This window comes from Felis catus, chromosome E2 (assembly GCF_018350175.1).
Source record: "Felis catus isolate Fca126 chromosome E2, F.catus_Fca126_mat1.0, whole genome shotgun sequence".
Taxonomy (NCBI): domain Eukaryota; kingdom Metazoa; phylum Chordata; class Mammalia; order Carnivora; family Felidae; genus Felis; species Felis catus.
In genome coordinates, this window is record NC_058382.1 from 44,545,534 (window position 1) to 44,573,165 (window position 27,632).

Here is a 27,632-nt window from a genome sequence, read left to right on the forward strand (position 1 = left end):
GAGAGACAGAGCATGAACGGGGGAGGGGCAGAGAGAGAGGGAGACACAGAATCGGAAGCAGGCTCCAGGCTCTGAGCCATCAGCCCAGAGCCTGACACGGGGCTTGAACTCACAGACCGTGAGATCGTGACCCGGGCTGAAGTCGGACACTCAACTGACTGAGCCACCCAGGCGCCCCAAGTTTGACCTATTCTTTAGGGCCAATCTGAAGCGCCATCTCCTCCAGGAAACATTTCCTTGACTTTGGCCTTATTCATTCTATTGTTAGTCGTGTTCTATCTATTCTACCTCATGTGGTTAGGGATTTCATGTTTATGCCTTTCATTTATGAAGTCCTGGAGAGCAGGGACCATGCCTGTTACTTCTCCTGTACCTCACACAGCCTACTTCCAGCACAGGTGTTTAGTTGATACTCTCACTGAATTAAACTGAATCAAATCAGATGTCGTGGAGAGTTATGGCCATCTCTTTCTCATCTCCATCAAGATGTGGACGCAAGCAACCAGAAAAAGATTTACTTGACGGAGTTCCAAGTAGGTTAGGTATTGCACATTCTCAAAAGAAGATTCTTTTTCCTTTTTTTTTGCAGTCAGAAGAATTCTTTTCCACTTGATAACTGAAGCAGTAACTTTATTAATGATGGCTTTTGCTTGTCTTCAACAGGCTGCACATTAAATGGCCAAGAAGTAAGACTCACTGTCCACTATGAAAATGGGTTCACTGTCTCCAAGGAGAATGGAGGTTCCAGCAGCATACTGTACCGCTACCCCTTTGAAAGGCTGAAAATGTCTGCTGATGATGGCATCAGAAATCTGTATTTGGATTTTGGTGGTCCTGAGGGAGAACTGGTAAGAGTGTCACAGAAAACCATGTCTACTCTAATAGATATTCTTTTGTTTTCTCATTGCTTCTTACCTTTTGTATAGAAAATTATGGACTGATAGTCCATTTGCAATCAGAAAATTGTTCTTCAAGATGTATTGGGTTTGGGCTTGGGGGGTTGTGTGTGTGTGTTTTCTGTTCCCCACATTAGGAAATCATTCCCTTTTTAAAAAAATTTTTTTTAACATTTATTTATTTTTGAGAGAGAGAGAGAGAGACAGTGTGAGCAGAGGAGGGGCAGAGAGAGAGGGAGACACAGAATCCAAAACAGGTTCCAGGCTCTGAGCTGTCAGCACAGAGCCCGATGCGGGGCTCGAACCCACGAACCATGAGATGATGACCTGAGACGAAGTTGGATGCTTAACCGACTGAGCTACCAAGGTGCCCAAAAATCATTCCCTTTTTAAAAAGTTTTGTTTGGGGGCAGCTGGGTGGCTCAGTTACTTTAGCATATGACTCTTGATTTTGGTTCAGGTCATGATGTCACGGTTTGTGGGTTTGAGCCCTGTGCTGGGCTCACTGTTACCAGCATGGAGCCTGCTTGAGATGGTCTCTCTCCCTCTCTCTCTGCCCCTCGCTCATATTCTCTCTCTCTCTCTCTCTCTCTCAAAATAATAAACTTAAAAGAAAAAAGTTTTGTTTGAATGGTATAAAAAAAAATACAGCCCTTTTAAGAAACAGGCTTTTATCGAATATGAGATATAAAGTACAAAAGCTGGTAAACTATAATAAATAAATTCTATCCATTGCTATTATTAGCAGTTGGTTGAGATAAGAGTTAAAAGTAACAGAGTGACTTGGTCGCTACAGAAATTGTGATGATCAGAAAAAAAGATACATGGGTATCTCCATACAGTTATGCTCTTTTTTTGATATCCTTGTCTTTAAAAAAAAAAAAATGTCAACAGGAATTCATGATTTCCCTTAGTGAACTACAGAGTGTGTTGAGTATACTTCAGAAATCATAAGTTAAGATAAAGGAGTAAAATAATACCTTGTCTCTCTTATCAGTTTTCAGCCAGTAGTTCAGATTTTATACATGAACTATTATGTCTCTTGACACAATCACCATAGGTGGAAATTTGCAAAACAGAATCTTGAAATTTTATAACTGAAAGAGATCTTAGAGATAATGTAGTTCAACCTCCAAATAAGAAATTATGTCTAAAAATCTTATTTTCAAAGATAAACCTTTAGGAGACTATGATTGGGGCGTGGACCAGGGCTTTTCAAAAGCCTGAAGCATTAGAGAGAGTTAAATGCTTCTATTAAATTAACCTATTAAATTATTATTAGCAGTTGTCATTTAGCAAGCCAGGTGTTAGAGCAATCCTGGCTATATAGTTTGAAAATTTTTTTTTAATGTTTATTTATTTTTGAGACAGAGAGGGACAGAGCATGAGCAGGGAAGGGGCAGAGAGAGAGGGAGACACAGAATGTGAAGCAGGCTCCAGGCTCCGAGCTGTCAGCACAGAGCCCGACGCGGGGCTCGAACTCACGAACTGTGAGATCATGACCCGAGCCGAAGTTGGACACTCAACCAACTGAGCCACCCAGGCGCCCCTGGCTATATAGTTTTAATTCCTGCTTTATACTTAATATATACAAAGTTTAATGATGAAATTAGTGCTCTGTAATTTATATTTTGAATCAGGTTTTACTTTTCTTTAAAAGGCATAGTTAACAAGGTCCAATTCCTAGTCTATGTATCAGCGCCAATGATTGACGAATCACTCGTTTCACTCAGCCTGACGCCAGGTCTCCTTATTCATCTGGTGTCAGCCATCCAGATTAGACACTTGTGCTTAGGAGGGTATAGCTAACCCTTCTAACGAGCCTTGGGAGCTCTCATTCCCATTACAAACCTATGAGGGATGTCAAAAATCATACCCATCCATAGTCACATTTCAGTTGAGTTCACCGTGATTTCCTCCTGGGAATATAACCATAATGAATGGTTTCCATATAGGATATTCCTCTTTCTTTTACATCTTCTACTTTTTAGTTCTCTCTACCAGGCATAGTGGGATCTGGTACACCACCAGTTGTATTCTAATTGTGATGTGGGAGCTCACACCAGTATTTAATTCCTCCACTGAATGATCTTACTTCAGAGTATACTTTCATTTGTGGCTTTAAGAAACTCCCAAGAATTTCTATAAATCTGGGACATTCTTAATCCAAATTCTTTTTAAAAAGTAGAACATCACGTCCAAATTTGCTTATTTTGTGTCTGTTTATTAAAGCTTTTGGGTAGGAGCGGCTAGGTGGCTCGGTCAGTTAAACATCCGACTCTTGGTTTCTGCTTGGGTTATGATCTCACAGTTTGTGGGATCGAGTCCTGTGTCAGGCTCTGCGTTGACATTGCAGAGCCTGCTTGGGATTCTGTCTTTCCCTCTCTCTGCCCCTCCCCCAACACACACTGTCTCTGAAAATAAACCTTAAATTTTTTTTTTTTTTGCAAATAAAACTTCTGTGTATGGTAGTGCTAACTGATGCGCTTTCTCCACAGACCATGGACCTGCACTCTTGTCCGAAGCCGATTGTATTTGTGTTGCACACGTTCTTGTCAGCCAAAGTCACTCGTATGGGACTGCTTGTATGAGCAGCAAAAAATCAGAAAAGAGTCTTGAATGTCACAAGAAGTATTTCCACCTCAAAAAAAAAAAAAACAAAAAACGAAAAAAAGCACAAAAAGAAAGCTCTCTCTCCTCCAGCACAGTGCCTTGACAAGGACCTGCAAATCACTGCTGAACAGTAACCATGTTTAAAGAAGAGCCTGCCTTTCACAAGCTACCTTGGCCAGAAATTCTAGTACTCTAATAAGCTCCAACATGAAGCTGTTGATTGACTGTATAGTTTCCTAATGTGGTTTCTAAGTAACTAGGTTTATTTCCCCTGTTAAGAAGGATGGCTCATTGTGGGGTTTCTTTTGGGACGTAATCAAATATCGAAGAGTTGTTTTCGTTTTCTTCTTCCTACAGGATCTGTTTCAAGCTTAGCCTTGGTCTCTTGCTTTATTTGACCATCTCTTCCCAGGTGCTAGTTGGCAGCAGCCTGTGCTTCTTGGCCATTCCAGATAGGTCATACATTCTGTTGGAGCTGGCTGTCATTTATTCCTTCCACCCTAGGAAGTCCTGGAATTGCACACCCAAGTGTTCTTCCATGTGTCCTGGCTCTCCTGCATCCCACCCTGGCCATCACTTCCCATCACATCACAAGCTTTGCCACTCATAAGTGCTAACTTTAGGACTTAGAACTTGCAAATTTTTATTTGCCTTGCATTCCACTTCCTTTCTAGTGGTAACCAAGTTGGAAGCCACTGATTTGAAAGAAGAGTTTTGCTTGTTTTAGATTTTTCTGATTTATCTTTGGTAGGAGCCAGGGAATAAGATTTATTTTAAAAGAAAGTCCTCATTTTAGCCTAAGCCATTTTTTATTGCTTACCAAATGTGCCTTTGGTTAGGGTTAGTGGAGCTTTATTAGTCACTATATGAATAACTGGATATCACTGCCATTCCAGGGAGATAATCCATCCTAGTTTTGAGGAATAGTCTTTAAGATGGATTTCCTGAGTAGTATCTTTTCTAGTGGGCAGATCTCATTGGGGAAGATAAATTCTGGAGAGCCTGCTTGTTTAAAGAGTAGACTATAAAGGCAGCTCTTCACAAACATCATGTTGAGTTGCTTTGGGTTTTGTGAGCCCATGCAGGGCCCTGGCCCTGGCCCTTTGTGGAAGCAGATTGGTACAGACAGGCAGCTGCTAATTCAAGACTCACTGTTGGTGTAGTAATGCGTTCGACAGCGGGCAGGGTGACGAGACCATGGAGTAGCTACCTGGGTTTTGCTAAGCATTGCCAGACATCATCTTTAGGACATAGTAGCAGTAAGATTGCTGATTTTGTAGTATTAGAGAAACACATTCAGCTTGTTTTTCCTAATTATGAAGGAGGTATATATCTGAAAACATTCAAAATAATATAAGAGCTGTCTAAAATGTCAAGATTACCACAGTCCCCAGATCTGAAAGAGAAGGTAATATTGACTTGGATGTTCTCTGTGTTCTCCGAAGAAAAGTCTATGCCGAGCTCTCACTAGATTTATGAGGTATGCCCTAAGAGGGTGTGAGCTCTTTGGAGAGTGGAGGAAGGTAGCACTCCAAATAGGAAGGAAAAAAACCCCACAATCATATGGAAAACATGAGCTATTTGGCGTGAGTGCCGACTGACCTAGGTAGGACATTTGAAAGAGCAGACTCATGAACAGAGTTTGAGTTAGACATTGTAACCCCACTGTTTTCCCTGTGCCCATAAGTCAGTCCTCCTTCCCCTTGTGTACGGTGAGAATAACCACATGCACAGGCTGGGGAGAGAGAACTGTTCTCCCCCCAGCTACAGTTCCAACAATGAATGATGTGGTCCACTTAAAACTGGAAATTGACATCTACACTAGAATATGTGTTTCAAGGGCTTTTTTTTTTTTTTTTTTTTTTTACGTTTTAAAGGTTCATAAACCTGTATTTGGCTCCAGCTGAAGTAAATTTGCAAATAGGGAAGGAAAAAAAATATCTTGAAGGTCCAGCTATGATTTCTGGAAGCAGAATTTCAACACATAATACCCTCAGATAAGGGAGCTTAGACACTTTGCAGTGAGAGCATTATTAATCTGAAACGTTGCACATGCAGTCACAGACTTTGCAGCAAAGCCATTTGGTGGAGGTTTTCTTTGTTAGTGTGAAAGGCTAAGCCACTGAGAATATTTTCAGGGGGAACTTCTGAGCCCCCCTGCTCATCACTTACATGAAAAAGAACTCTAAAAAAGGTGTGATGGAAATGTGGGCAGGAGAAGGAAAAGCATGTGAGCCATTTTGGCTCATTTTGTTCCAGCTTAAATTGTCACCAAGGTCCATAAGGTTTTTCAATCTTTTGAGTCTTAATGTGAAATGAAAATGTGTGGGAGATTTCCTTTGACCACTAGCACCCCCGAGAGCAAGAGCCTTTAAGCTGCTTGTTTAACATCAGCAGCTTTCCACTCGTGGGTGACCAGATTGTTATTCAACTAAGTGTGTTTGTGGAACTTTCAAACCACAGATGAAGAGCTTTTTACGGATGGGACAGCCTTGATTAATATGTATTTTGTATTAAGATGCCAGAACATGGCAAATTATTTTCAAATGATAACTAAAAATGGGCATTTTTGATATTTCACATCTTTTATAGAACAGCTTTTCATTTCTTTTTCATTTCGAATTAGGAAAATTGTTGAGAATGTTGTGGGCTTGCCTGTGTAGAACGGAAAGGAACCTGCAGAGTAGTGTGTGTGCCTTGTTCCAGTGGATCGCTTCCTGTGCCCCTCGACCCCCCGCCCCCCCCCCCAGACCTGGGGCTTAGACGTCTTCTCCATATTCCACACAGAAGCCTAGAAGTAGCCACCTGGTGTGTGAAAATTCTTCCTTCTCATTCCTTAAAATTTCTCCCTTTCCTCTCCAAAAAACGAAAGAAAAGGAAAGAAAAAGAAAAGGCTCAGTCATTCTTATTCTGAAAAAGGTAAGTCCTTTCCTGAAGTTACCAAACAAACTTTACCTAGAAATTAGTATCTATTATTTTATATGAAGTAATACTTAAATGTATGTTTATACAGTATTTATTAGATAGTTCGAACTGCAAACTCACCTACCTAGTAGACAGGTTCAGATTACATATTGGGACCTGTACAGGCAATCAAAAATATTACCTTATTTGTCATTCACCTATTTTAAAGCCATGTTTGAGCACTTTTTAGGCTAGGTGAAGTCTGATAGTGCATGTTTTTATCAGCTATACCCTCACAAACTTTGTTAGTGGACATTATTGGATGGCAGGAGAGATTGAATTATTTATTTCTTCTCTAATCTAACCTACCAATCTAATCTAACCAACAAATGATTAAAGTTGTCCCTGATTGTTTTCCTAATTTATCTTCCTAGGCAGGATGGTAACCAAGCTTTTTTCAGTTGATTAGATGCACTTAGCTAATAAACTAGAATTTATTCTTAAAAATAAAATTAAGCTGTGTGGAATCTGGACAAGATTATGTTTCTCCCAGAAGAAGTTTTCGCTGTAAATGGTTTTGATGGACAAAAGTGTGACCACTTTGAGAAAAGGTTATGATGAACTTTTTTTTTTTAATTTTGTGAGAACCTCCAGGTCTTCTTGTTTATTAATTTATATGCACGTGGATATATTTGTATGTTTTCAGAAACATGGAAGAATCTCCATATTTTTTAATGCAAATTTTATTGTACGCTGCTATGCAAATTCTATTAAAAGCCCTACCTACTTAAAAGTTAAACATTTTTGAAGCTTTCAGGGAAGACCTGTAGACTTAAGCACTTTCTCTGCTGTTTTGTATCTTGGACACTTACGCTGAACTGTTCTTATTTTCACTGGTTATAAGCTATTGATTGTACATAATATTTAAACTGTCCAAATATCCAGCATACATTTCCTTGTCGCTGCCATCCACCATTGATGGCATGAATGAATGGCTGGTTAGAAAGCCAAAGGTCATCTTTTTTCAGTTGATCATGAAGAAGTGAAATGTCAGATCTCTTTGGTCTCAAAGCAAATTGCTCCGGTCAGATCAAACATCTACCCAAGGAAAAAAGGCTTCTTTAAATTGGGGATTCTGCTTAAACTTTAAATTGAATTTGACCATAATCCGATTCATTCTTTTTGTATGTAGATCTCGATCAGGTCTATAATATGCCAGGTGGTATTATATTTTATCTTAAGTTTGGAAATCTCTTTCAGTTAAATTTAAGATGTTATTGTGGTTTCCCCCCGACCCCCCTCCTGAAGATGAAAGCATAAGAATCTGCCATTTGCTGCTGTTCTCTCTCTCGAGATTGCTTGGTAATCTAGAATTAGTTTGACTTTCTGCATACTGTCTTTTAATACTGACAGCAGCAGTCCCCCCTCCCCTCTTTTTTAAAGCTGTCTCCTTCCCTGTGCTGGGTGTATAGACAATAAATGTGTGATGGCAGACAGTTATAAAATAATCATGTTGTATTTCAGGATTATGTGGTTTTGAGCAGTTTAGCTACTCCTATGGTGTACTGATAACTGAAATTTACTTTATGCTGGTAATAGACTACTTAGTGGCAGATTTGAAACCATTTCTCTACAACACACACAACACATCTGGCAGATCAATGATACAAGTTCATTCTATCAAAGATAGAATTTCAAGTTAAAGTAAGGTAACCAAAACTAGGCTCATGGGGCACACCTGTACATCTTTTGTCTTTTTCTTTTTTTTTTTTTTTACACTAGCTAAACCACCAACTAGAAGAATGGTTGTTATGTATTAACTCAACAAAATATTTTAATGAGATTTCTTCTTTTGTTTCAAACTGATAAACTTGAACATAAACTTCTTGCCACCTCTTATTCTTCCCACTTCAGGTGACTGAACCAAAGTATATTTAAGTTTTAAAAGTGAGTCTAAATTTGATGTAATTCATAAAGAAGGCCGTTTGCAAATGATTGCTTGCTCTCTAATGAATATTTGATTATATTCAACAAAATCCACCATCTGAATTATAATTCTTGAATTGCTCCAAAATAGATTGGTTGAAGCTAAAAAGCTATGCTAGAGAAGCGATACTTTATTATATTGTAAGATTAGCTACCCTGATAGATTTCTAACTTCTGAGTCCTCTAAGTACCTTACTCAGTTCTGTTGTAATCTTAGCTCCATGCGGTTGACACAAATGCTTTGTTTTAGTTTTTGAGCCCCTCTTTATGCCAGTCACATATGTACCTTTGGAACCTGAATGTTCTGTCACCTCTTCCAAAGTAATCGAAGTCTTTTATGCATAGACAAAAGGTTCTTTGGGGGCCTAGGGAAATTCTGACACTGCAAGGCTAATTAACGACGCATTAATTCACGTATTCCATGTACTAAGCAGTTATTAACACACAACTCTTCACAGGCGCTCTTCAGGGTCCAAAAGAAAGTTCCTGCCTGCAAGTACCACATAATCCATTATTTCTCAATTACACCCTGCCATCTGTTTATCGATCAGTGGTTAAGTAATTAACCACTTCATACTTTTACCAAAGTACATCTGGAGTCCAGCTACTCTGGCTAACTGGAAAATGTTTAAAATGATGCTTGGTCTTTGGTCCATGCCAACATGAAAGAACTCCAAGCACACTTAAGTAGGTTAGTCTTTTCATTATGCCTAGTTTTTTAATGCAAAATTAGACTTTAGTGGGGCGCCTGGCTGGATCATTCAGTGGAACATGCTACTCTGAATCTCGGAGTTGTGAGTTTGAACCCCATGTTGGGTGTAGAGATTACTTAAAAATAAAAATCTTAAAAAAAAAATAGACTTTAGTTTGGGAAGAACAGTGTAGAACATCCTTAGGAAGATAAATCTCAACAACAACAACAACAATTAAGCTCTATTACCCAAAGTGGATCAACAGGAAAGCCTTTTAAAAGAAATGCTTCTTGGGACACCAGCGTGACTTAGTTGGTTAAGCATCTGACTGTTGATCTGGGCTCAGGTCATAATAATCTCACGGTTCGTGAGTTCAAACCCCACGTCACGCTCTGCACTGATGGTGTGGAGCCTGCTTGAGATTCTGTCTCTCCCCATATCTGCACGCCTCTCTCTCTCTCTCTCTCTCTCTCTCTCAAAATAAACTTTAAAGAAATGTTTCTTTTAACTATAAATAGCAAAGCTGAATATTTATTTCATCTACCCCTATTTCTAAATTGTGCTGACCCATTCATTTCCACACTTACACCCTTTAAATGTCTCATTTGTTGGAAGTCCTTACACATGGTAGATGGTGTGTCCAATTGAAGATATTTTAAACCTGGCAAAATTCCACTTATTCTAGAACACTCTGGCATTCAAACTCAATAAAAAGGACACCTCAAGGAAACGAGAGGTTAATTGAATTTTTTCATAATTTTCATACAGTAACAGTCCCTTCCATCCAGCTTGCCTTCAGTGTGATGGCCTTTATTCTAAACCTACACTTTGACAATCAGGTGCTAATGATTATATGGAATTGGAACCAGCACATAAGTATTGTGGTGTAAGGGTCTGTTCCTCCTAAGTTGGAAGAATTGCTTGCCTTCTATCTTAGTCCTGTTCTAATGGGTGTCGGTTATGTTTTTCACCTCTTTTTTGTGAATTACCTGAATTTGGGAGAGAGGAGATGATTTCAACTAAGTTTTGGGTTTGGCACAATCATCATTCTCAGTGATATTCTTCACACCTATAGCAAATCTACCCTTATTACAAGAACCCATTTTAGTTTTGTACTTTTTTCTCCGGCATAAGACTCCAGTATTATGTTTACAATCTGTTGGATGTCTTCAGCATGATAAGACCTTGGTGCCCAAAGAATATTTCCCTTTTGGTACCGGATCCAAGATCTTCTAGAAGATAATGTGGCAAACCACTACCTATGAAGGCCTATTATGGCTAATCTGTGCAAATTCTGATTATACTCCCTTGTGTGTATTTTGTTCCACACAACTTTAATTTTTGTTAAGTATTAAGACTTAGAAGGCTAGAGTAATGCTTCTACAAAAAATTAAAAGTATGTGATATTCTGTTTTTTTCTTCTTTTTAGAACACTGTATTTAAACAGGACTTCTTTTTAAGTGTTGTTTAAGATTTAGTTCTCAAATCATCTGGTATCACGAGGCTACCAAATCAAAACTTATGGCATAAAACAGGGCAGTATTTGTGTTCTTAATAATAATAAAAAAAGCTTTATGTGTACTCAATAAATATAAATGCATAGACAACACTTCCCCTTGAGTTGCACATCAACATATATAGCGTTGTACATTACAATGAAAATTTGTAACTTAAGGGTATTATATATATAAATACATATATACCTTTGTAACCTTTATACTGTAAATAAAAAAATGCTTTTAGACTTGTATTTTTTTTTTCTGTTTTATGTTAAAATGGTTTCAAACCTACAAGAACATTTCAAGAGCGGTATGAAACAAAGATCTACATCCTCCTCACCCAAATTTCCCAATTGTTAACATTTTATATTTGTTCCATTATCATCTCTTGTCTTTTCTGACATGATGCTCTATTACCCTTAAATTCTCAGTGTGTACCTCCCAAACATAATGACACCGTCCTGTATTGCCACCGTCCAGCCCTCCCCACCAGGAAATCAACACTGGCACAACACTACCCCCCAATCCACAGACCCCATTCACATTGTGCCCATCGTCCCAGCAACCTCTCCTTTTCCTTTCTGGCAAAGGATCCTATCCAGTATCACATGTGGCGTTTGATGGTCATGTCTCATCAGTCTCTTCTGGTGCCATTTTTAAGCAGATTTAGGGCAACTCCAAATTCCTAAAAACCTAGTTGTGGTTCTAGTTCCATCACTGACTTTCACTGACAGGAGCTTAATCATTGGATCAGTCTGAGCTTTATTATACTTTGAGTCACACAGAGGAGGGGAGATGGTTTCTCAGGAATCATATTAGGAATCATCAGTGCTCCATTTATTTGGGTGTCTGTTACTCACTTTGCTTGAGATTTTGGCCTGGCCCTACCTTCCCAAACTGTTATTCACCTGAACTCAGTGTTTGTTCCTCTTCTTCCACACCACTCTCAGCCCCCATCCAAGGGCTCCTTAACCGAGTTAAGAATCTACTCCTTGGCATGAGCCCTAGAATGCTGACGTTCGTATAGTCTGATCTTACTAGGCTGTATTAGCTAAGCAAAGTTGACTCACTGGTCCAAGCTCAGGTTTACCACAAGTGCCACATTGTCAGCATCAGCAGAATCCTATCTGGAAAAGTGCTGTGCAAGAAAGTGGAACTGTGTATTTGCAAGTCAATGACTCTCTACCTGAAGTGCGGGAGCTCTAATGTGTGGGAGCTGAGAATCTGATTTCTGCTCTAGGGAGAAAGTTAGAATAGGAAGTTCTTGATCTGATTCAGATTTAGGAAGCCTCAACATCTTCCATGTGCCAGCCCACAAATAAATGTAATGCCTTTATTTCCCCTTTCCCTCTTCCACTGACTCCCCCAGCCCCAGCAATGGCCACACCACTGCAGCACTGAGGGGTTCTCAGAGTCTGTTTTCAAGGTATCCTTTAAGGAGAAATGGGTGACCAAGCTGCCATTGGAAGCAGCTTCCCTCCAGGATGGGGAGCTTCCCCTGAGAAACTCTGCTTTGTCGGCAGGGTCAGTCTGTGTACTTCAGGCTCTTGGAACACAGCAGCTAAGCAAGAGTCCCCAGAAAGCTGAGTAGGCAGAGCAAAGAGAACGTGAGCACAGAGCCAGTGGATCTCAAACCCAGCTCTTGCCATGGGCTGAATGTGTCCCACCAAATTCAAATGCTGAACCCAACCCCCCACGCCTCAGAATGTGACTGTAGTTGGAGATAGGGCCTTGAAAGAGGTGATTCGGTTAAAATTAGGCCGTTGGGGTGGGCCCTAGTCCAATCTGACTGGTGTCCTTATAAGAAAAGGGAAGCTTGGCCAAAGATAAGGGATGCCTGTGCATACAGTAAAGACCATGCAAGGACACAACAAAAGCATCGCCATCTATAAGCCAAGAAAAAAGACCTCAGAAGAAGCCAACCCTGCTAACACCTTGATCTTGGACTTCCAGCCTCCAGAACCATGGAGAAAATGAGTTTTTATTGTTTAAGCCACCCGACCTGCGGTATTTTGTTATGGCAGCCTTAGCAGACTAACACGGCCCTCCTTAATTGTAGGGACTTGTGTTTTGATTCTGTCTTCCAACTTGTGCAGCCCTGTCTACTGTGGGAGGTTACTATGTTCTCAACTCTGCCTCACTCTCATCCGTCAGTTAGGGTCCCTTATTTCTTCTTAATGAATTCATTATTAATACATCCAGCAAATATGAAGTGAGTCCCCTATCAAGCCCTGAAAAAGACCCAGCCCTGCCCTCTCAATGATTTAAAAAGTCTGGGCCTTGGGGCACCTGGATGGCTCAGTCGGTTAAGCCTCCAACTGCTGGTTTCGTCTCAGGTCACGATCTTACGGTTTGTGGGTTCGAGCCCAACATTGGGCTCTGTGCTGACAGCACGGTGCCTGCTTGGGATTCTCTCCCTCTCTCTCTACTTCCCAGCTCATGTGCGCATTCTCTCTAAATAAACAAACTTTTAAAAATTTAAATAAATAAAAGGGCAGTGCCTTTGTCAGGTGCATAACAGCAAATAAAAGCCTCCCCACTCAGCTCTGTTAGTGTCTGAAAGAGCAGTGTTCAGGGTAGAAGCTGAGGAGCCATGACTTGTACGTGTGTGTGTCTCCCTGTGTCACCCAGGCTCAGCAAACCCTGTCCTGCCACTCCTGCCATTATCCTGACTCCACGGTCCACAGACACGCTCAGCACCTTGCTTGGCCTTTTGGTTCCTCAACCCCCTCGTGTATGACGATGGCCCTTTCACCCCAGCTCACCCATCCTCCCACTCCCACCGCCGCCCCCTAGACTGTTAGTGCTGGAACAGAGCATCTTCCGAAATCAATAACTGAAGCATCTCTCTCCAGTGCGTCCCCACTGTGACAACCCTTCAGTCTATTGGGTCCTTAACTAGTCTACCCACTCTTTCACCTTCTTGTCGGTCCCGCACCTTTCCCAGCTCTGATTCCGCAGCCTACCATTGCGGCACCACCCTCACCAAAACCTGTGAGTCCCTTGCTCCTCTGTCTTCATAGCAGCCACCTGGGGGAACCCAGCTCTCTTCCTGCATCTGCCCGAGCAGCTGACTCCCGGGGAGAAAAATCCAAGGCAAATTGGTACCTCTATACATTTGTAGAGGTTGCCAGCCTTTACCAGGTATGCCCTTAACACTGCTCACTTTGGGTTCACTTGAAAGGGTTCCGGGGCGCCTGGGTGGCGCAGTCGGTTAAGCGTCGGACTTCAGCCAGGTCACGATCTCGCGGTCCGGGAGTTCGAGCCCCGCGTCGGGTTCTGGGCTGATGGCTCAGAGCCTGGAGCCTGTTTCCGATTCTGTGTCTCCCTCTCTCTCTGCCCCTCCCCCGTTCATGCTCTGTCTCTCTCTGTCCCAAAAATAAATAAATGTTGAAAGGGTTTCAAACCGTCTTCACTCTGCTCAAACCCCAGGCCTCCCACCTCTCTGTCCCTCTCGCAACAGATTCTCTTTCCTCCTAGCTCCCTGAGAAAACCGCAGCCACCCAGAAGTACCCTCCCATTTTGTTATCTTCTGGCTGACCTAGGTAGGCATCTGTTTATCTTCTTCCCTGCACCTATCATGTCTAAAGCCACTCCTCTTACATCTGTTTTGATCCTATTCCCGTTCATTAGCCTCCTCAACTAGATTCCTCCTATTGGATTTTTAAATATGCTGAACTCTTCTCCCATTAAAAACCATCCCAAATTCCTTCCTGGACCCCTCAGCTCCTGCAGCTAACGCTCTAGGGCTCCCTTCCTTTCCTCCAAACTTCTTGAAAGAGTTGTGCCCCCTGGTGACCCGCTCTCACCCGGCCCACTGTGGTATGGTTTCCGCCCCCATCACTTGACTGAAACATCTCTGGCTGAGGTGGTTGGTGTCTTCGTATTACCGTCTGTCTTCTCAGCCGCGTCAGACACTGTGCTCCCCGCTCCTCATCCAGCACTCCTTCCCTGGCTCTCAAGACACTCTTGTGGCTATCCTCTCTCTCCAGCTGTCTTTCTGAGCTGCTTTTGCAGGCTCATCCTCCTCTCCTTAGTCGGTAAACTTCCAAGCTCTGTCCTAGGCTCTCCCCTCACCTCCCCCTGCACTCTGCTCTTCCCTAGGAGATCTCATTCCCACCTATTCCCGCACATCTTGCAGATGTACATCTCCCACCTCTTTTTTCTGACTTCCAGAGGCATATGTCTAACTGACCCTTGATGTTTCAAATGCACCTCAAATTTGGGATCTTCCTCACTCCTCCACCCCCCTGAGCCTGGTCTTTGTTCAATATAGTCTCTATTTCAGTGTTGTCACTATCTACTCAGGCTCTGAGGCCAGCAACCCAGGTGTCATCTCCGTCCCTTCCTGCCCCTCACCATACCCCAAATCTAGCCCATTTGTGTGCTTATGATCTGCCTTCCAAAATCTCTCTATCCTGTGCATGTCTCTCCATGGCCCTGCCCCTAGTCCAGGCTTCCCTCATTCTTCTGGACTATAGCAATAGCTTCACATGCTATAGTCACTCCATCCTTGCAATCTCTTCTGCATACTAGAGCTAGAGTTACCTTTTCTTAAACGGAACCTTTCCTGACCACCTATCTTATGTAGGTTGCCTGTTAGATACTCAGGAGCTTTCACACATGGGCCTCAACAAACTTACTACATCATTTTTCCTGATGAACATCATCTTCTCAAACTGTAGGCTGCCCTCGACCTGTTTTGATCATTGCTGTATCCCCAGAAACTATACTGAAGTTTACCAGGCTAAAGCCCCCAGCTTTGGAGGTTTACGAAAGCCACGTTCCCAGGGCGCCTGATTGGCTCGGTTGGTAGAACATGTGACTCCTGATCTCGGGGTTTTAAGTTCAAGCCCCACATTGGGTGTCGAGATTACTTAAAAAAAATAAAAATCTGAAGAAGAAGAAGAAGAAGAAGAAGAAGAAGAAGAAGAAGAAGAAGAAGAAACCCACTTTCCTAAAGAGAAAAGTAGAAGGGCTAATATTAAAAAACAAAAACAGGGGCACCTGGGTGGCTCAGTTGGTTGAGCATTTGACTCTTGATTTAGGCACAGGTCGTGGTCTCATGGTTGATGAGTTCAAGCCCCATGTGGGGCTCTGAGCTGACAGTGTGGGTCCGTTTGGGGTTCTCAGTCTCTCTGCCTCTTTCTCTCAAAAATAAATACATAAACATTTAAAAAGAGGAAAAAGTCTAAAATCAAACAAGAATAAAAACAGGGGTGCCAGGCTGGCTTAGTAAGTGGAACTTGGAGCTCTTGACCTTGGGGTCGTGAATTTGAGCCCCACGTTAGGTGTAGAAATTACTTAAAAAAAATAAAATCTTTTAAAAAATAAATAAAATAATAAAGATAAAAAAATAAAATAATAAAATAAAATAAAATAAAATAAAATAAAATAAAATAAAATAAAATAAAAAGCTGGCTTTAGACAGAGCCACCAGCATTATAATAATACTTAACAGGCTGAATCCCCCCAGTGTGGGGTACGCTGTGTTTACATTAGTTAGCTCATTCATTCCCCCCAAAAGCCAGACAAGATACTAATTTTAGTACATCCTCTTAAATATCAGAAACCCGAAGCTCTGGGAAATTAGGTTTATACTGTGCAAGAAAAACTGACCTACAGGCGCTATTTCACAGCAATGGGGTCTAGGACTTGAGGTTTCTATTCGGTCCTGACTCTGGCCACGCCCCGCACCCAACCCCACCCCAGCCCTCGCTGGGCTCCCCGCCCCTAACACACCCCTAACACGCCCTCCGCCCGGCCCCACCCCGGACCTCGCCGGCACAGACCCCCGGCCGCCGGGAGGGCTGCCTGCAGTGCCGGCTGTGGCCGCTGGGGGGAAGTCGCGCGGCTCGGGCCCGACCGCTCTGGGCCGTGCTCCTCGCTCGCCCTCCGACTCCGCTCCCGCTGCGAGCGGCTGCCCTGCCCGCGCCCAGCGCCAACCCGCCGGGGTCCCCGCGCCGGACCCAGCAGCTCGGCTACCCGGGGCCGGACCGAGGCCGCAAGAAGCGCCGCGGGGTGTGGGGCGGACCCAGGAGATGAAATGACAACGTCAACCCTCCAGGTACCTCGGCGCGGCCGGGCTCGGCTTCCGGAGGCCGGAGGAGGCGCGGCGGGGCCTGCGAGCCAGCACTCGGGCGGGCGGCCTGCTCGGAGCCCCGGCCCCGCGGCTCCCGCCCCGCCGCCCTGTCGCCGCCTCCGCCCGTTTGTTTTCACGCGCTCGGAGCCACGGGCCGCCTCCTGTCCAGAACGCCCGCGCCCCCGCCCCCCGGCCGAGTCGGGCCGAGCCCCGAGGCCGCCGAGTGCAGCCGGCGGCGCCCAGGTACCGCCGCGGGGATCAGCCTCTCGCGGACCGCACCGGCGCCGCCCGGGAAGCTCGGCCCCGCAGTCGGGCTACTTGGCCTCCCTCCCTGCCTCCCTGAAGACGAGTCCCCGCTCCTTCCCCGGGGCCCCGATTTCTTCCCGTCGGCCGGCGACCCTTCATTCATTCCCTAGATCTTGCCTGGTGGTGCTGGGGTGGCGCCACCTGGACGCATGACTGACCCACCCTCCAGGTGCTGCCGGTCCTGCTGTGCCGGCCAACAGAAACATGCTCAGGCCTCGACCTGGGCTTCGGTCTTGGCTTTGCCGCTCATGGGCGTGTGACCTTGGGCCAGTTACTTGATCTTGGAATTTCGCGTTTCCTGTCAGTAAAATGGGGTAGTACCGTGTAGGGTTGTTGTGACAGTGGCTCCGGATTGAGTAATTCAGGTAGAGCGTTCTTGGCACAGTGTGTGCTACATAGTAAGTGCTCAGTAAGTCATGACAGATAAAGCGTGTGAGGGAGTTAGGCAAGACTTCGTGGAAGAAGGGGCGTTTGGCTGGATCAGGACAGGATGGGTGGCATTCAGATTCCTGAAGGCGGAGGAAAAGGTGGGAACAGGCCTGGAATAAATCGGGGTACTAGGCCAGGAATTAGTTAGGGTCCAAAGCCAGACACCACCGTCCACCAGCACAAGCTGTGATCTGTTAGCGCAGGGGGTTGTAAATTTTCGCCTGTAGATCCCACCTGCTCAGACATTTTTTTGTCTTTGAGCTAAGAGTGTTTTTACCTTTTTTTTTTAAAAAAAAAAAAAAAACCCTAAGATCTAACTCACCACATAAACCACATTCAAAGTGTATCATTCAATGGCGTTTAGTATATTCAGAGTTGTGCGACCGTCACCACACTTTAAAACATCTTCATCCCCCCAGAAACTCCACACCCTTTACTGTCATCCCCCAAACCCTCTATCTCTCCCAACCCTAGGCAACACTAATCTACTTTCCCTATGGATTTGCCTATTCTGGGCATTTTCTATAACTGGAATCATACAATATGTGGTTCTTTGTGACTGACTGGCTTCCCTCACTTATCATAATGTCGTAGGTTTTTATATTTTTAAAATGCTGGGAAAAGATACCTCATGACACGTGAAAATCATGAAATTCAAATTTCAGTGTCTATAAATAAAGTTTTATCGGAACTTTTGGGCTGCTTTTGGGCTACAAAGGCAGAGTTGAGTAGCCAGCTGCTAACAGAGATTGTATGGCCAGGAAAGTCTAACATTTACCGTCCGCTCCTTTACGGAAAGTTTGCCAGCCCCTGTGTTCACACATCTTCCTTACCCTTGTCTTTCTTCCTCATCCTCTGCCATCTGTGTTACTAGAGCTGTGGCAGGCTGGCAGTTTTATCTATCACCTCACCGTTGTGTTAGGCAAAACTACTCCTTCTCACATTGCACCAGCGGCCTCTTGCGCCTGAAACACTATGCAGATGCCAAAAAGACCTACTGTGCTCTTAGGCGCATTAATTAATAAAGTATCTAGAAGCGGGGGGCGGTGGGCAGGGCATGCCTGGATTATTTTTTGAACTCTGCCTTTCAAAAGGACAGACCCAAACAAGAATGCATACAGAGCGAAAAAGTCCAAGGAGATGGGCATATTGGTTCTGGAGAAGAGAAGCCATCAGGGACAGGAGGACTCGTTTCATGTCTTAGCTCAAGAGCCACTGTCCGGGGAGAGTAGACCCAAGAAGCTTGTGTTTAAATGAATCATTCCAGGGGGCGCCTGGGTGGCTCAGTCAGTTCAGCGTCCAACTCTTAGTTTTCAGCTCAGGTCGTGGTCTCATGGTTTGTGAGTCTGAGCCCCGCATTGAGCTCTGCACCAACGGTGTGGAGCCTGCTTGGGATTCTCTCTCTCCCCCCTCTCTCTGCCCCTCCCCCACTAGCTCTCTCTCAAAATAAATAAATAAACGTAAAAAAATTGTTTAAGGTAATCATTCCAGAAGGTTCTGGGCTCCTGGTCATTCTCTATTTTTAGGTAGTGAAGGTAGCAGAGCTTGAAAATAGTAGCCAGCACTCCCTTCACCTTATCTCATCTTTGCAACCTGGTGAGTTCAGTTTTCATCAGTCTGGCCTAACCTACTCCAGTCTGTTAGTTTTGTAGGACTAGCTGTGTCCTTTGGAGACCTCTTACTTTCAGACGAGGAAGGGCTGCACAAAGCCTGGGCCCTGCCAAGAGCTGATCAGGAGGTTTATTGTTTGCTGTGGATGGAACTTTGTGTTTACAGTGGGATCTGCCCGCCTCGTGTCTAGTGCTCATCAGCTTGGGGAAGATAATTCTGGTAATGCTTCCTGGGTTGGTGAAGCCATGGTTTCTAAAACTGGATATGGAGGTGTGGGGCAGCTGCCTGAAAGATCCAGCGTGTTTTAGGTTCAGTGTAGAGCACAGGCCGACAGGGTTTGTGAGATTCACAGAGACACTTTCAAGGGTTCTTACAAGACTCCAGAGGACCGTTCCTCTTAATTGGTAGCACATATCTGGGTCTGGGGTAAGCAAGCACTTTTCTCACTGAAGCTACTGCTATACTGACCCATGTGTCCAAGCATCCCTTCCCTAAGTAGCAAATTTAGGAAAACCGTCTCCCCTTTTCACCCTAGAGAAGCAAGTTGGGCCAGTAGAAGGAAGTAGAGATCCCTTTCGTCCGTCTCATAAAACTCAGGGCTGGCTCTTCTCTGGCCTTCGAGGTCAAATGCAGTTTCTGGCCTTCATGCTGAGCAGCGCAGCAGTCAGTTCGTTCTGGTGTTTCCCCTGTTCCAGGCACTGGGTCCGGTGCTGGGTCCGGGTCCACCTTTCTTTCCCTTGAGGCACGGAATAGAAAGTCGATTCTCCCTTTGAGCTCTAACCTGAGATATTTGATCAGGTTTCCACTTGCTGAAATCCAGAGTGAAATTGAGAAGGAAGTTGCTTTTCACTCTATGAGCGCATTGTGAAGAGGGATGGCTGTCATTTAAAGCTTCCTCTTAAGGCCTTTCTGGTTGATGTTGGAAATAGAGGCCGACATAATGGTGTGCGACCCACAGATCCACAGGATTCCTGCTGCCTGGGACCCCAAGGGCTTTTTGGGTCTCTTGGGAAGCACTGAGGTACTTGCTTTGCCTTTCCAGAAAGCCATTGACCTGGTGACAAAAGCCACAGAAGAGGATAAAGCCAAGAATTACGAGGAGGCACTCCGGCTCTACCAGCATGCCGTGGAGTATTTCCTACACGCTATCAAATGTGAGTCACGGCAGGGCCCTCCCCGGCTGCAGAACCCCTGCAAGAGCAGAGCGGGTACCCCCTCTCTGATTCCCCTTTTGCAGATGAGGCACACAGTGACAAGGCCAAGGAGAGCATTCGAGCCAAGTGCATGCAGTACCTAGACCGAGCGGAGAAGCTGAAGGATTATTTACGAAACAAAGAGAAGCATGGCAAGAAGCCAGTCAAAGAAAATCAGAGTGAGAGCAAGGGGTGAGCACGGAGGAGGGGAGGACCCAGCCGGGACCGGAGCCCCCGTGAGCACCTCCCTGCCATTCTTGGTGCTCATGATGCCTTCGACTTCCATAGCGCCTTCCTCCTGGGGAATTGCACCCATCTAGTGACAAGGCCCCTAGCTGCTCTCCGCAGGTGCTTTGCAGAGTACTTCCGTGGGCGGTGCCTCAGCTGTGAGTGAAACAGGGAGCCAGCGTGGAGGTCACCGGCCTTGGATTCTGCAGTCAGACTCTCAGGCTCTATCTTGGCTCTGCCACTTCCTAGCCAAGTGACCGTGGACAAGTGCCATGACCCCTGTGGCTCCAGGCTCCTCCTCTATAGAAGGGGGATAACGGGCCTGCCCGCCCAGTGTTGCTCTAAGGAGCAAATGAGAGGACACGGGGAAAGCCCCGAGAGCTCTGCCTGCAGTCAGGATGAAAATGTATCTGCCGCTGTTACAGTCAGAGTTCTTGTCTTCATCTGACCGATGAGGCAACACACTCAAGTTCAGAGATACGGTCTAGGTCACTGAGCCGGTACTTGATGGAGTCTGGACCCACACCCAGGGCTTCTGTTTCCAGCTACAAAGCCAGTGCCTGCCCTGCAGCCTCTCTCCTCACATCTGTGGTTTACCTACCACAGAGATCCCAGGTAGCTGAGCATCAAGGCCAGTGGTGTCCTGGAAGCGACGGGGAGGGTCCCAGGCAGGAGTGTCACGGAGCGGGAGACAGGCAGGTGATGTGTCAGCTGCCCCACCAGAGCTGAGAGGCGTGGCTCCCGGGTGGACGGGCTTGCCCAGGCCAGGGAACGCGCTCTCGGAAGAGAGGAAGAGGGCCAGGGGGTGAGGCATCTTGGGGGGGCTGGAAGAGTTTTGAGAAGGGCCAACCACTTATGTCCCATTAGGGGACTGGCCCTGGGGTGAGGCCAGTGACTATGTTCCCTTCCTGAGTGCTCCCCTTTAGACTTAAACTTCACTTCTTCTCTGAGTCACAGCCACTTGCCATCTGGCTGTAAGTCTGTGCGCAAGGCCGGGGACAGCTCCAGCTGCCTCCCCAGCTGCTCCTGAAGTCCAGCCAAAGCACACGTCCCTCATCGGCCTTCTAGAGAGGGCACACATCTCTATTCTTGCTCCCTTAATGAAGAAACAAGGATGGGTGACGGGAGTATTTCCTGGAGGATGTGGAGGGAGTGTCGAGAACAGGCGGCCCGAATGTTCTTGAGTTACCTGCTTGTGGGTCTCTACTGTTGAGCAGGACAGGCGTCTCTGCCACTGGGCCAGCAGCCAGAGCCTGACTTTGCTCTCACTGCCTCCTTGCCCAACCGCCTCTCGCTTTAGATGTCCTCTTCTGTCTCCTTTCCCAGCAGCGATAGTGACAGTGAAGGGGATAATCCAGAGAAAAAGAAACTGCAGGAACAACTGATGGGTAAGAGGCCCGAGGCCCTGCAGCAATGGGAGGGGGACATGGCGAGGGCCCCTGAAGGGTCGGCTCAGGCTCCACAGTCAGCCTCCAGGTCAAAGGCTCCGCTTGCCTCTTGTAGGTGCTGTTGTGATGGAGAAGCCCAACATTCGGTGGAATGATGTGGCCGGGCTCGAGGGGGCCAAGGAGGCCCTCAAAGAAGCTGTCATTTTGCCAATTAAATTCCCACATTTGTTCACAGGTAAGAGTTGAGCTACTTTAGGCCCAGATAGTAAAAGCAGCAGGTTTTTGAGGAAGCCAGCTCAGGGCTTCCACGCTGAAGGTGTCCAGGAGCAGGCAGCGACTCGGCTCTCTTGGCCGTCAGCGGGTGAGGGCCTGACCTTCCCACGGGCTCTGAGTCGGGAGAGGCTCCGGGACCTGCTCATCGCCGTCATCTGGCTCCTCCCTGGTGTCAGAAACACCTTTGTGACTAGAACTTTGACCTGACCACCCCAGCGAGTAATCAGGGTCAGGAACTAGTGCCGGCCAGTGTCACTTTGCAAGGTCTTGGGGGTCACGAGCCGGGGCTGGGAGCAAGTTCTCAGCAGGCTGTTCAGTTCCCTTTATTCCTTCGTTTCTAGAATCTGTTGTCTTGTAGAACTTTTCTCTCCCGCCTTAAGTCTCCTCTTTTTCTCTGTTCCCTTTCCCTAGTCGGGAAGAAGCTCACCTCAGTTTGTTCTTTCTCGTAGGCAAGCGTACGCCTTGGCGAGGGATACTGCTCTTTGGACCCCCTGGCACAGGCAAATCCTACCTGGCCAAAGCGGTGGCGACAGAGGCCAACAACTCCACCTTCTTCTCTGTGTCCTCCTCAGACTTGATGTCTAAGTGGTTGGGGGAGAGTGAGAAGTAAGTCAGCTGCCAGGCCCTGCTGCCCTGCCCTCACGGCGGCACCTCCCAGAGGAGCCGCTGTTGGGTGTCAGGGAGAAGTAGCCAGCAGAGGGGGATCTTGCTAGCTTGTTGCACGGGACGCTGTCCTGACGAAGAGTGCTGACGTTGACTGGGAACTTGGGAGAGAGGAGCCCTCGCGAAGGGAAGGGAAATAAATGCGCTCGCAGTCTCTGGGTATCAGGTGGGTGTCCCCTGTTGGGGACTTCGTGTGGTTCAGTTATTTCCCACACCGACTCCCATTCTGCAGAAGATCGCACTGAGGCTGAGCGGAGGGGAAGGGACTTGTCCTAAATCCAGAGCTAATGAGTGAGGCTGTCCCCAAGGCAGGCTGTTCCCCCTGGTACAGTGCTGCCAGTGGATTTGTGATGACTTTTTCTGAAATCCAAGCATGACTGGAGTCTTGACCCGCCTGTGGGAAGGGCGAGAGAAGCAGCGACTGGGCCCCTGGCCGGGCATGTGTGTGGGTGTCCCGATCCCAGACCCGCTTGTCACCTTCACAGGCTAGTCAAGAACCTGTTTGAGCTGGCCAGGCAGCACAAGCCTTCCATCATCTTCATCGATGAGGTGGATTCCCTCTGCGGGTCCCGCAATGAGAATGAGAGCGAAGCTGCTCGAAGGATCAAAACGGAGTTCTTGGTCCAGATGCAGGGTGCGTGCCAGTGCCGGGTGCCCTCCCTGGTTCTCGGTCTACCTAGAGCCAGCCCCGGGCTTCATCGTTTAGCCGCGGCTGGATCTGATTGTCCTTAGGGAGGAGAGAAAATGTCCGGGGAGCGGTTCTCAGCTCCATCTCCCCAGGCCTTCAGTGAGGTCGCCGTGGCCTCCGCTGCCGGCCCTCTGCCCTCCCCGAGCCAGGCAGGGTTCGGGGCTCTGGGCCCCGCAGAGCTGCTGGTGGCCCTGCCGGTGGTGGCACAGGGATGGCCCTGCATCGGGTGCTTCCCACGGATTCTGCCTGGTCCTTGCGGGTGTTCTGGGTCAGCATCTGTGTTCCCCTCTCTCCCCAGGGGTGGGGAATAACAACGATGGGACCCTGGTTCTCGGTGCCACAAACATCCCGTGGGTGTTGGATTCAGCCATTAGAAGGAGGTGAGTCTTCCCCAGTAGGAGCCAGGGGCTGAGGCCTTTCTCCACCTGTGGTCAGTCCTGCCGCTGGCAGCCGTGGGTGCAACCCGACCCCATTTCCCTGGAGGCTTCTTCGTGTCTGCGTGGCGAGGCCAGCTTCGGGAGGACCCCGACACCCTTCTCCATGAAGACCGTTGTACCATCTGCTCTCAAGTCCTGCCCTGTGCTTGGCTCTCTAGGTTTGAAAAGCGGATTTACATCCCGCTGCCCGAGGAGGCTGCCCGTGCCCAGATGTTCCGGTTGCATCTGGGGAGCACCCCCCACAACCTCACTGATGCCAACATCCACGAGCTGGCCCGGAAGACGGAAGGCTACTCAGGCGCTGACATCAGCATCATTGTGCGGGACTCCCTCATGCAGCCTGTTCGAAAAGTACAGTCGGCAACACACTTCAAAAAGGTGAGTGGCCGGCAGGGAGTGTCATAGGAACACGGATATCCGTTTTCTTGGCCCGCAGCTTGGCTGCTCAGGTGATGATACATCTTTGGTCTCATGGAGAATCAAGGGCAAGTACAAAATGAACCCTCTGGCTCCAGGGGCTGTGGTTGCCCCTGCTCCGTCCTTTCCTGTAGTTCTTGCTTGAGTGTGACTACCTCAGACTGTGAAGCCAGAGGCCACAGCAGCCACCTCTGCCACCCCCAGCTGTGCCGCCACGTGTGGGGCCCCACTCGATGTCTGAAAAGCGTTGGGCACAAAATCACACGCTCGAAGGAGGATCTCGTTTCACACAGCACATCTCTGCCCAGTGTCGGCCAAGGGTCCTGCTCTGCGCCTGGTGCTGTTCTAGGAGCCAGGGAGACATTTGTGACCAGAGCAGAATAAATCTGTGCCTTGTAGGAGCCTCCTGTCGTCTAGTTGGGGTGAAATTTGTCTCTGAGGGTGATGAGGGGAAGGACAGAGCAGGGGAGGGCATCTGGTGTTCTGGAGTTTGGAGCGTGGTGGGCAGGTTGTACTCTTTTTTTTTTTTTTAATTTTTTTTTTAACGTTTATTTATTTTTGAGACAGAGAGAGACGGAGCATGAACGGGGGAGGGGCAGAGAGAGAGGGAGACACAGAATCGGAAACAGGCTCCAGGCTCTGAGCCATCAGCCTAGAGCCTGACACAGGGCTCGAACTCACGGACCGCGAGATCGTGACCTGAGCTGAAGTCGGACGCCCAACCGACTGAGCCACCCAGGCGCCCCTATTATTATTTTTTTAATGTTTATTTATTTCTGAGACAGACAGAGACAGAGCATGAGTGGCAGAGGGGCAGAGAGAGGGGGGGACACAGAATCTGAAGCAGGCTCCAGGCTCTGAGCTATCAGTACAGAGCCCGACGCGGGGCTCGAACTCACGGACTGAGAGATCATGACCTGAGCCAAAGCCGGACGCTCAACTGACTGAGCCACCCAGGCGCCCCCAGGTTGTACTCTTAAGGGGTACATCACCCCAGGTGACATTTGAGTCAACAGTTGAAGGAAGGAGGGACTTAGCCTCGGGGATATTCAGGGGGATGTTGCCAATAAAGCAGACTGGTTGGAAAGACATTTCTGATGTCACTGCATTTGTGGTGAGATCTGACGGAGTGGATGAGCAAGAGGAAGATATCAGGGCACTCTGGACCCCAAACTGAGATTCTGGAGAACAGCGCCTGGAATAGCAGGCTAATCACAAACCTCTGAGATCCTACTTCGAGCTACTTTGACTACCAACCCGAGTTTTGAAGGAGTCATTGCCTTCTCAGACTGATGACCTCGAAACCCAGGCGTGCGTTCATTCCCTACCATTCCCTTGTCTTCGTGACTCAGAACCTGAGGCATCCTGTCTCTTCCCCAAGCGCTGAGGGGCAACCCCTCCAGCCAGACTCCTCTTTGATTTCAGGTCTGTGGCCCTTCCCGCACCAACCCTAGCGTTATGATCGATGACCTCCTGACCCCATGTTCCCCAGGGGACCCAGAGGCCATGGAGATGACTTGGATGGATGTCCCTGGTGACAAACTCTTAGAGCCTGTGGTTTGCATGGTAAGCAGCCGGCTGGGCCAGGGATTGCACAGAGACCAGAAAACTGGGGCCTTGGGTCTGAAAATAAGCTCTCCTTCTCTGTCCTGGGCTGTTGTGCCTCCTCCCAAACAGAATGGCCGATGGGGCTCTGGGTAGCTGGAGCTCCTGCCATTAGACTTACTGCGGGCCCAGGATGAGGCCATAGGGTTAGCATTTTACTTTCTTCAGCAAGAAAAAAGGCCAGCTGGTGTGACTGCATCATTCCACGGGTTTGGCTTGCTTTGTGCCCAGAAGGAAACAGTGTCTTTCAGCAGTTTGCTTTGATGCTGTTGCACAGGCAGCCTCATGGGACTAGTCTGGCCCTTTCCTCATCCTGGTCTTGTTGACGGTCTTGCCTGTTGCGTGTGGCAGGTGTCCTGCCAGTGCGGCTGGTGCGGTGGGTGTGGAGTCAGAAAGAGCTTCTCGTGGGAGTTAAGAGATGAGGGGAGCTTGGATTCTCTCAGATGAGGAGTGGGCCTGTTTGGAAACGACATGAGCCGCCTCAGGAGGGAAGAGCTGTCCTGTCACAGGAGACATTCAAGCAGAAGCTGGGCAACCAAGGGGAGCTTTGCACTTGGGGCTGGGAGTGACCACGAGGGGAGGCCTCTTCCTGCCCTGGACCACATGGCTCTGTGACACGGGGAGGCCAAGGACCTGGAGCCTGGCTCCTCAGCTTCGTGCCCTTGTCTTTGCAGTCGGACATGCTCCGGTCTCTGGCTACCACTCGGCCCACCGTGAATGCAGAGGACCTCCTGAAAGTGAAGAAATTCTCAGAGGACTTTGGACAGGAGAGTTAAAAATTTCTTCACTCGGTGATGGTGAAGGTGGGAGGAATTGATTGGGGTAAAAAAAATCCACGGCACCCCCCATGTCAGCAGCCAGACAGGGCCCCGGGGCTCATCTTCACGTCACTCTGGCGTCCCCTCTGCTGTCTGGCCACCAGCCGGGGAGTGGGAAGGAAGGGCCTCCGGGGCCGCAGAGACACAGAAGCATATTCGGCACTGGGTGGAATACTGGTTCTTCCTACTTCTTCCTACTGGTTCTCCTCCTCTTCTGGATGCTCATCAACTCCTTGTCCTGCCCCTCCACGTTTTGTTTTGTTTTTTGAACCTTTCTTTGTTCCCCTAAATTAATGCTGCTTGGATTTTTGTCTTCTTTATAAATAAAGTTAAAATCTCCCAGAAGTGTCAAGGAGTAGGAGCAGCCCACACTGTGGGGCTGGTGCAGACCGTCAGAATGGCTTGCCAGCTCCCTCCGCCCTTTCCTTCTAACCCAAGTTTTACTCCTTGTGCACACAATGGCGAATGCCCTGGGTCGCCAGCCCAAGCCCTGCCTGTAAAGGTTGAGAGTAAAGCCAAGCCATTCCCAACCCCTACGTCAGCATCCCCGGCCCTGTGTCCTCCCTGCAGGAGGAGAGGATGGTTTTTGTGAGCACAAAGCTATGTAGATCAGAATGAGTGAGGGCAGTCAGGTAGGGTTTCACTGCTGCCTTCTCTTCCCTCTGAATGTGAGAACGCTGAACCCAGCCACTGCCCCTGGCACCCCGCCCTGGAAATGGGCTAATAAATCCTTTTCCCTCTTGAGCCACCTGAGTGATCTCATCTTTGATTCCTGTCTGGGGCTTCTTGAAGGCCACGCTTGCTTCCAGTAGAAAGACCCTCTGGTTTTCTCTCCGTGCTCTTCTCGTCAGCAGAGGAGGGCATTGCCAGCTGTCACAGTTCCGCAGCCTGTTCTCCGCTCAGG

At 47.3% G+C, this 27,632-nt stretch overlaps 2 protein-coding genes across 3 annotated transcripts in view; both read left to right on the top strand.

Moving 5' to 3' along the window:
- Positions 1 to 10,841, top strand: part of SNTB2 (syntrophin beta 2) — a 108,789-nt gene extending 97,948 nt beyond the window's left edge. Inside the window, exons 6-7 of the mRNA XM_023246128.2 lie at positions 664 to 848; positions 3,395 to 10,841. Coding sequence (XP_023101896.1) covers positions 664 to 848; positions 3,395 to 3,487 — 278 coding nt within the window. The 3' untranslated portion in view covers positions 3,488 to 10,841. The remainder of the gene's footprint in view (positions 1 to 663; positions 849 to 3,394) is intronic.
- Positions 10,842 to 16,475: 5,634 nt separating this feature from the next.
- Positions 16,476 to 27,472, top strand: VPS4A (vacuolar protein sorting 4 homolog A). Of its 2 annotated transcripts, none has more exons than XM_023245076.2 (11): positions 16,476 to 16,657; positions 20,061 to 20,172; positions 20,256 to 20,403; positions 21,769 to 21,827; positions 21,943 to 22,062; positions 22,550 to 22,706; positions 23,249 to 23,397; positions 23,750 to 23,831; positions 24,047 to 24,266; positions 25,731 to 25,871; positions 26,585 to 27,472. In XM_023245076.2, the coding sequence occupies exons 1-11, from the start codon at positions 16,637 to 16,639 to the stop codon at positions 26,684 to 26,686; spliced, it is 1,311 nt and encodes a 436-aa protein (XP_023100844.1). In that variant the 5' UTR covers positions 16,476 to 16,636; the 3' UTR covers positions 26,687 to 27,472. The 2 variants fall into 2 exon arrangements, with proteins under 2 accessions (XP_023100844.1, XP_023100843.1); XM_023245075.2 differs by having other exon boundaries at positions 16,477 to 16,657; positions 21,766 to 21,827.
- Positions 27,473 to 27,632: the final 160 nt, after the last annotated feature.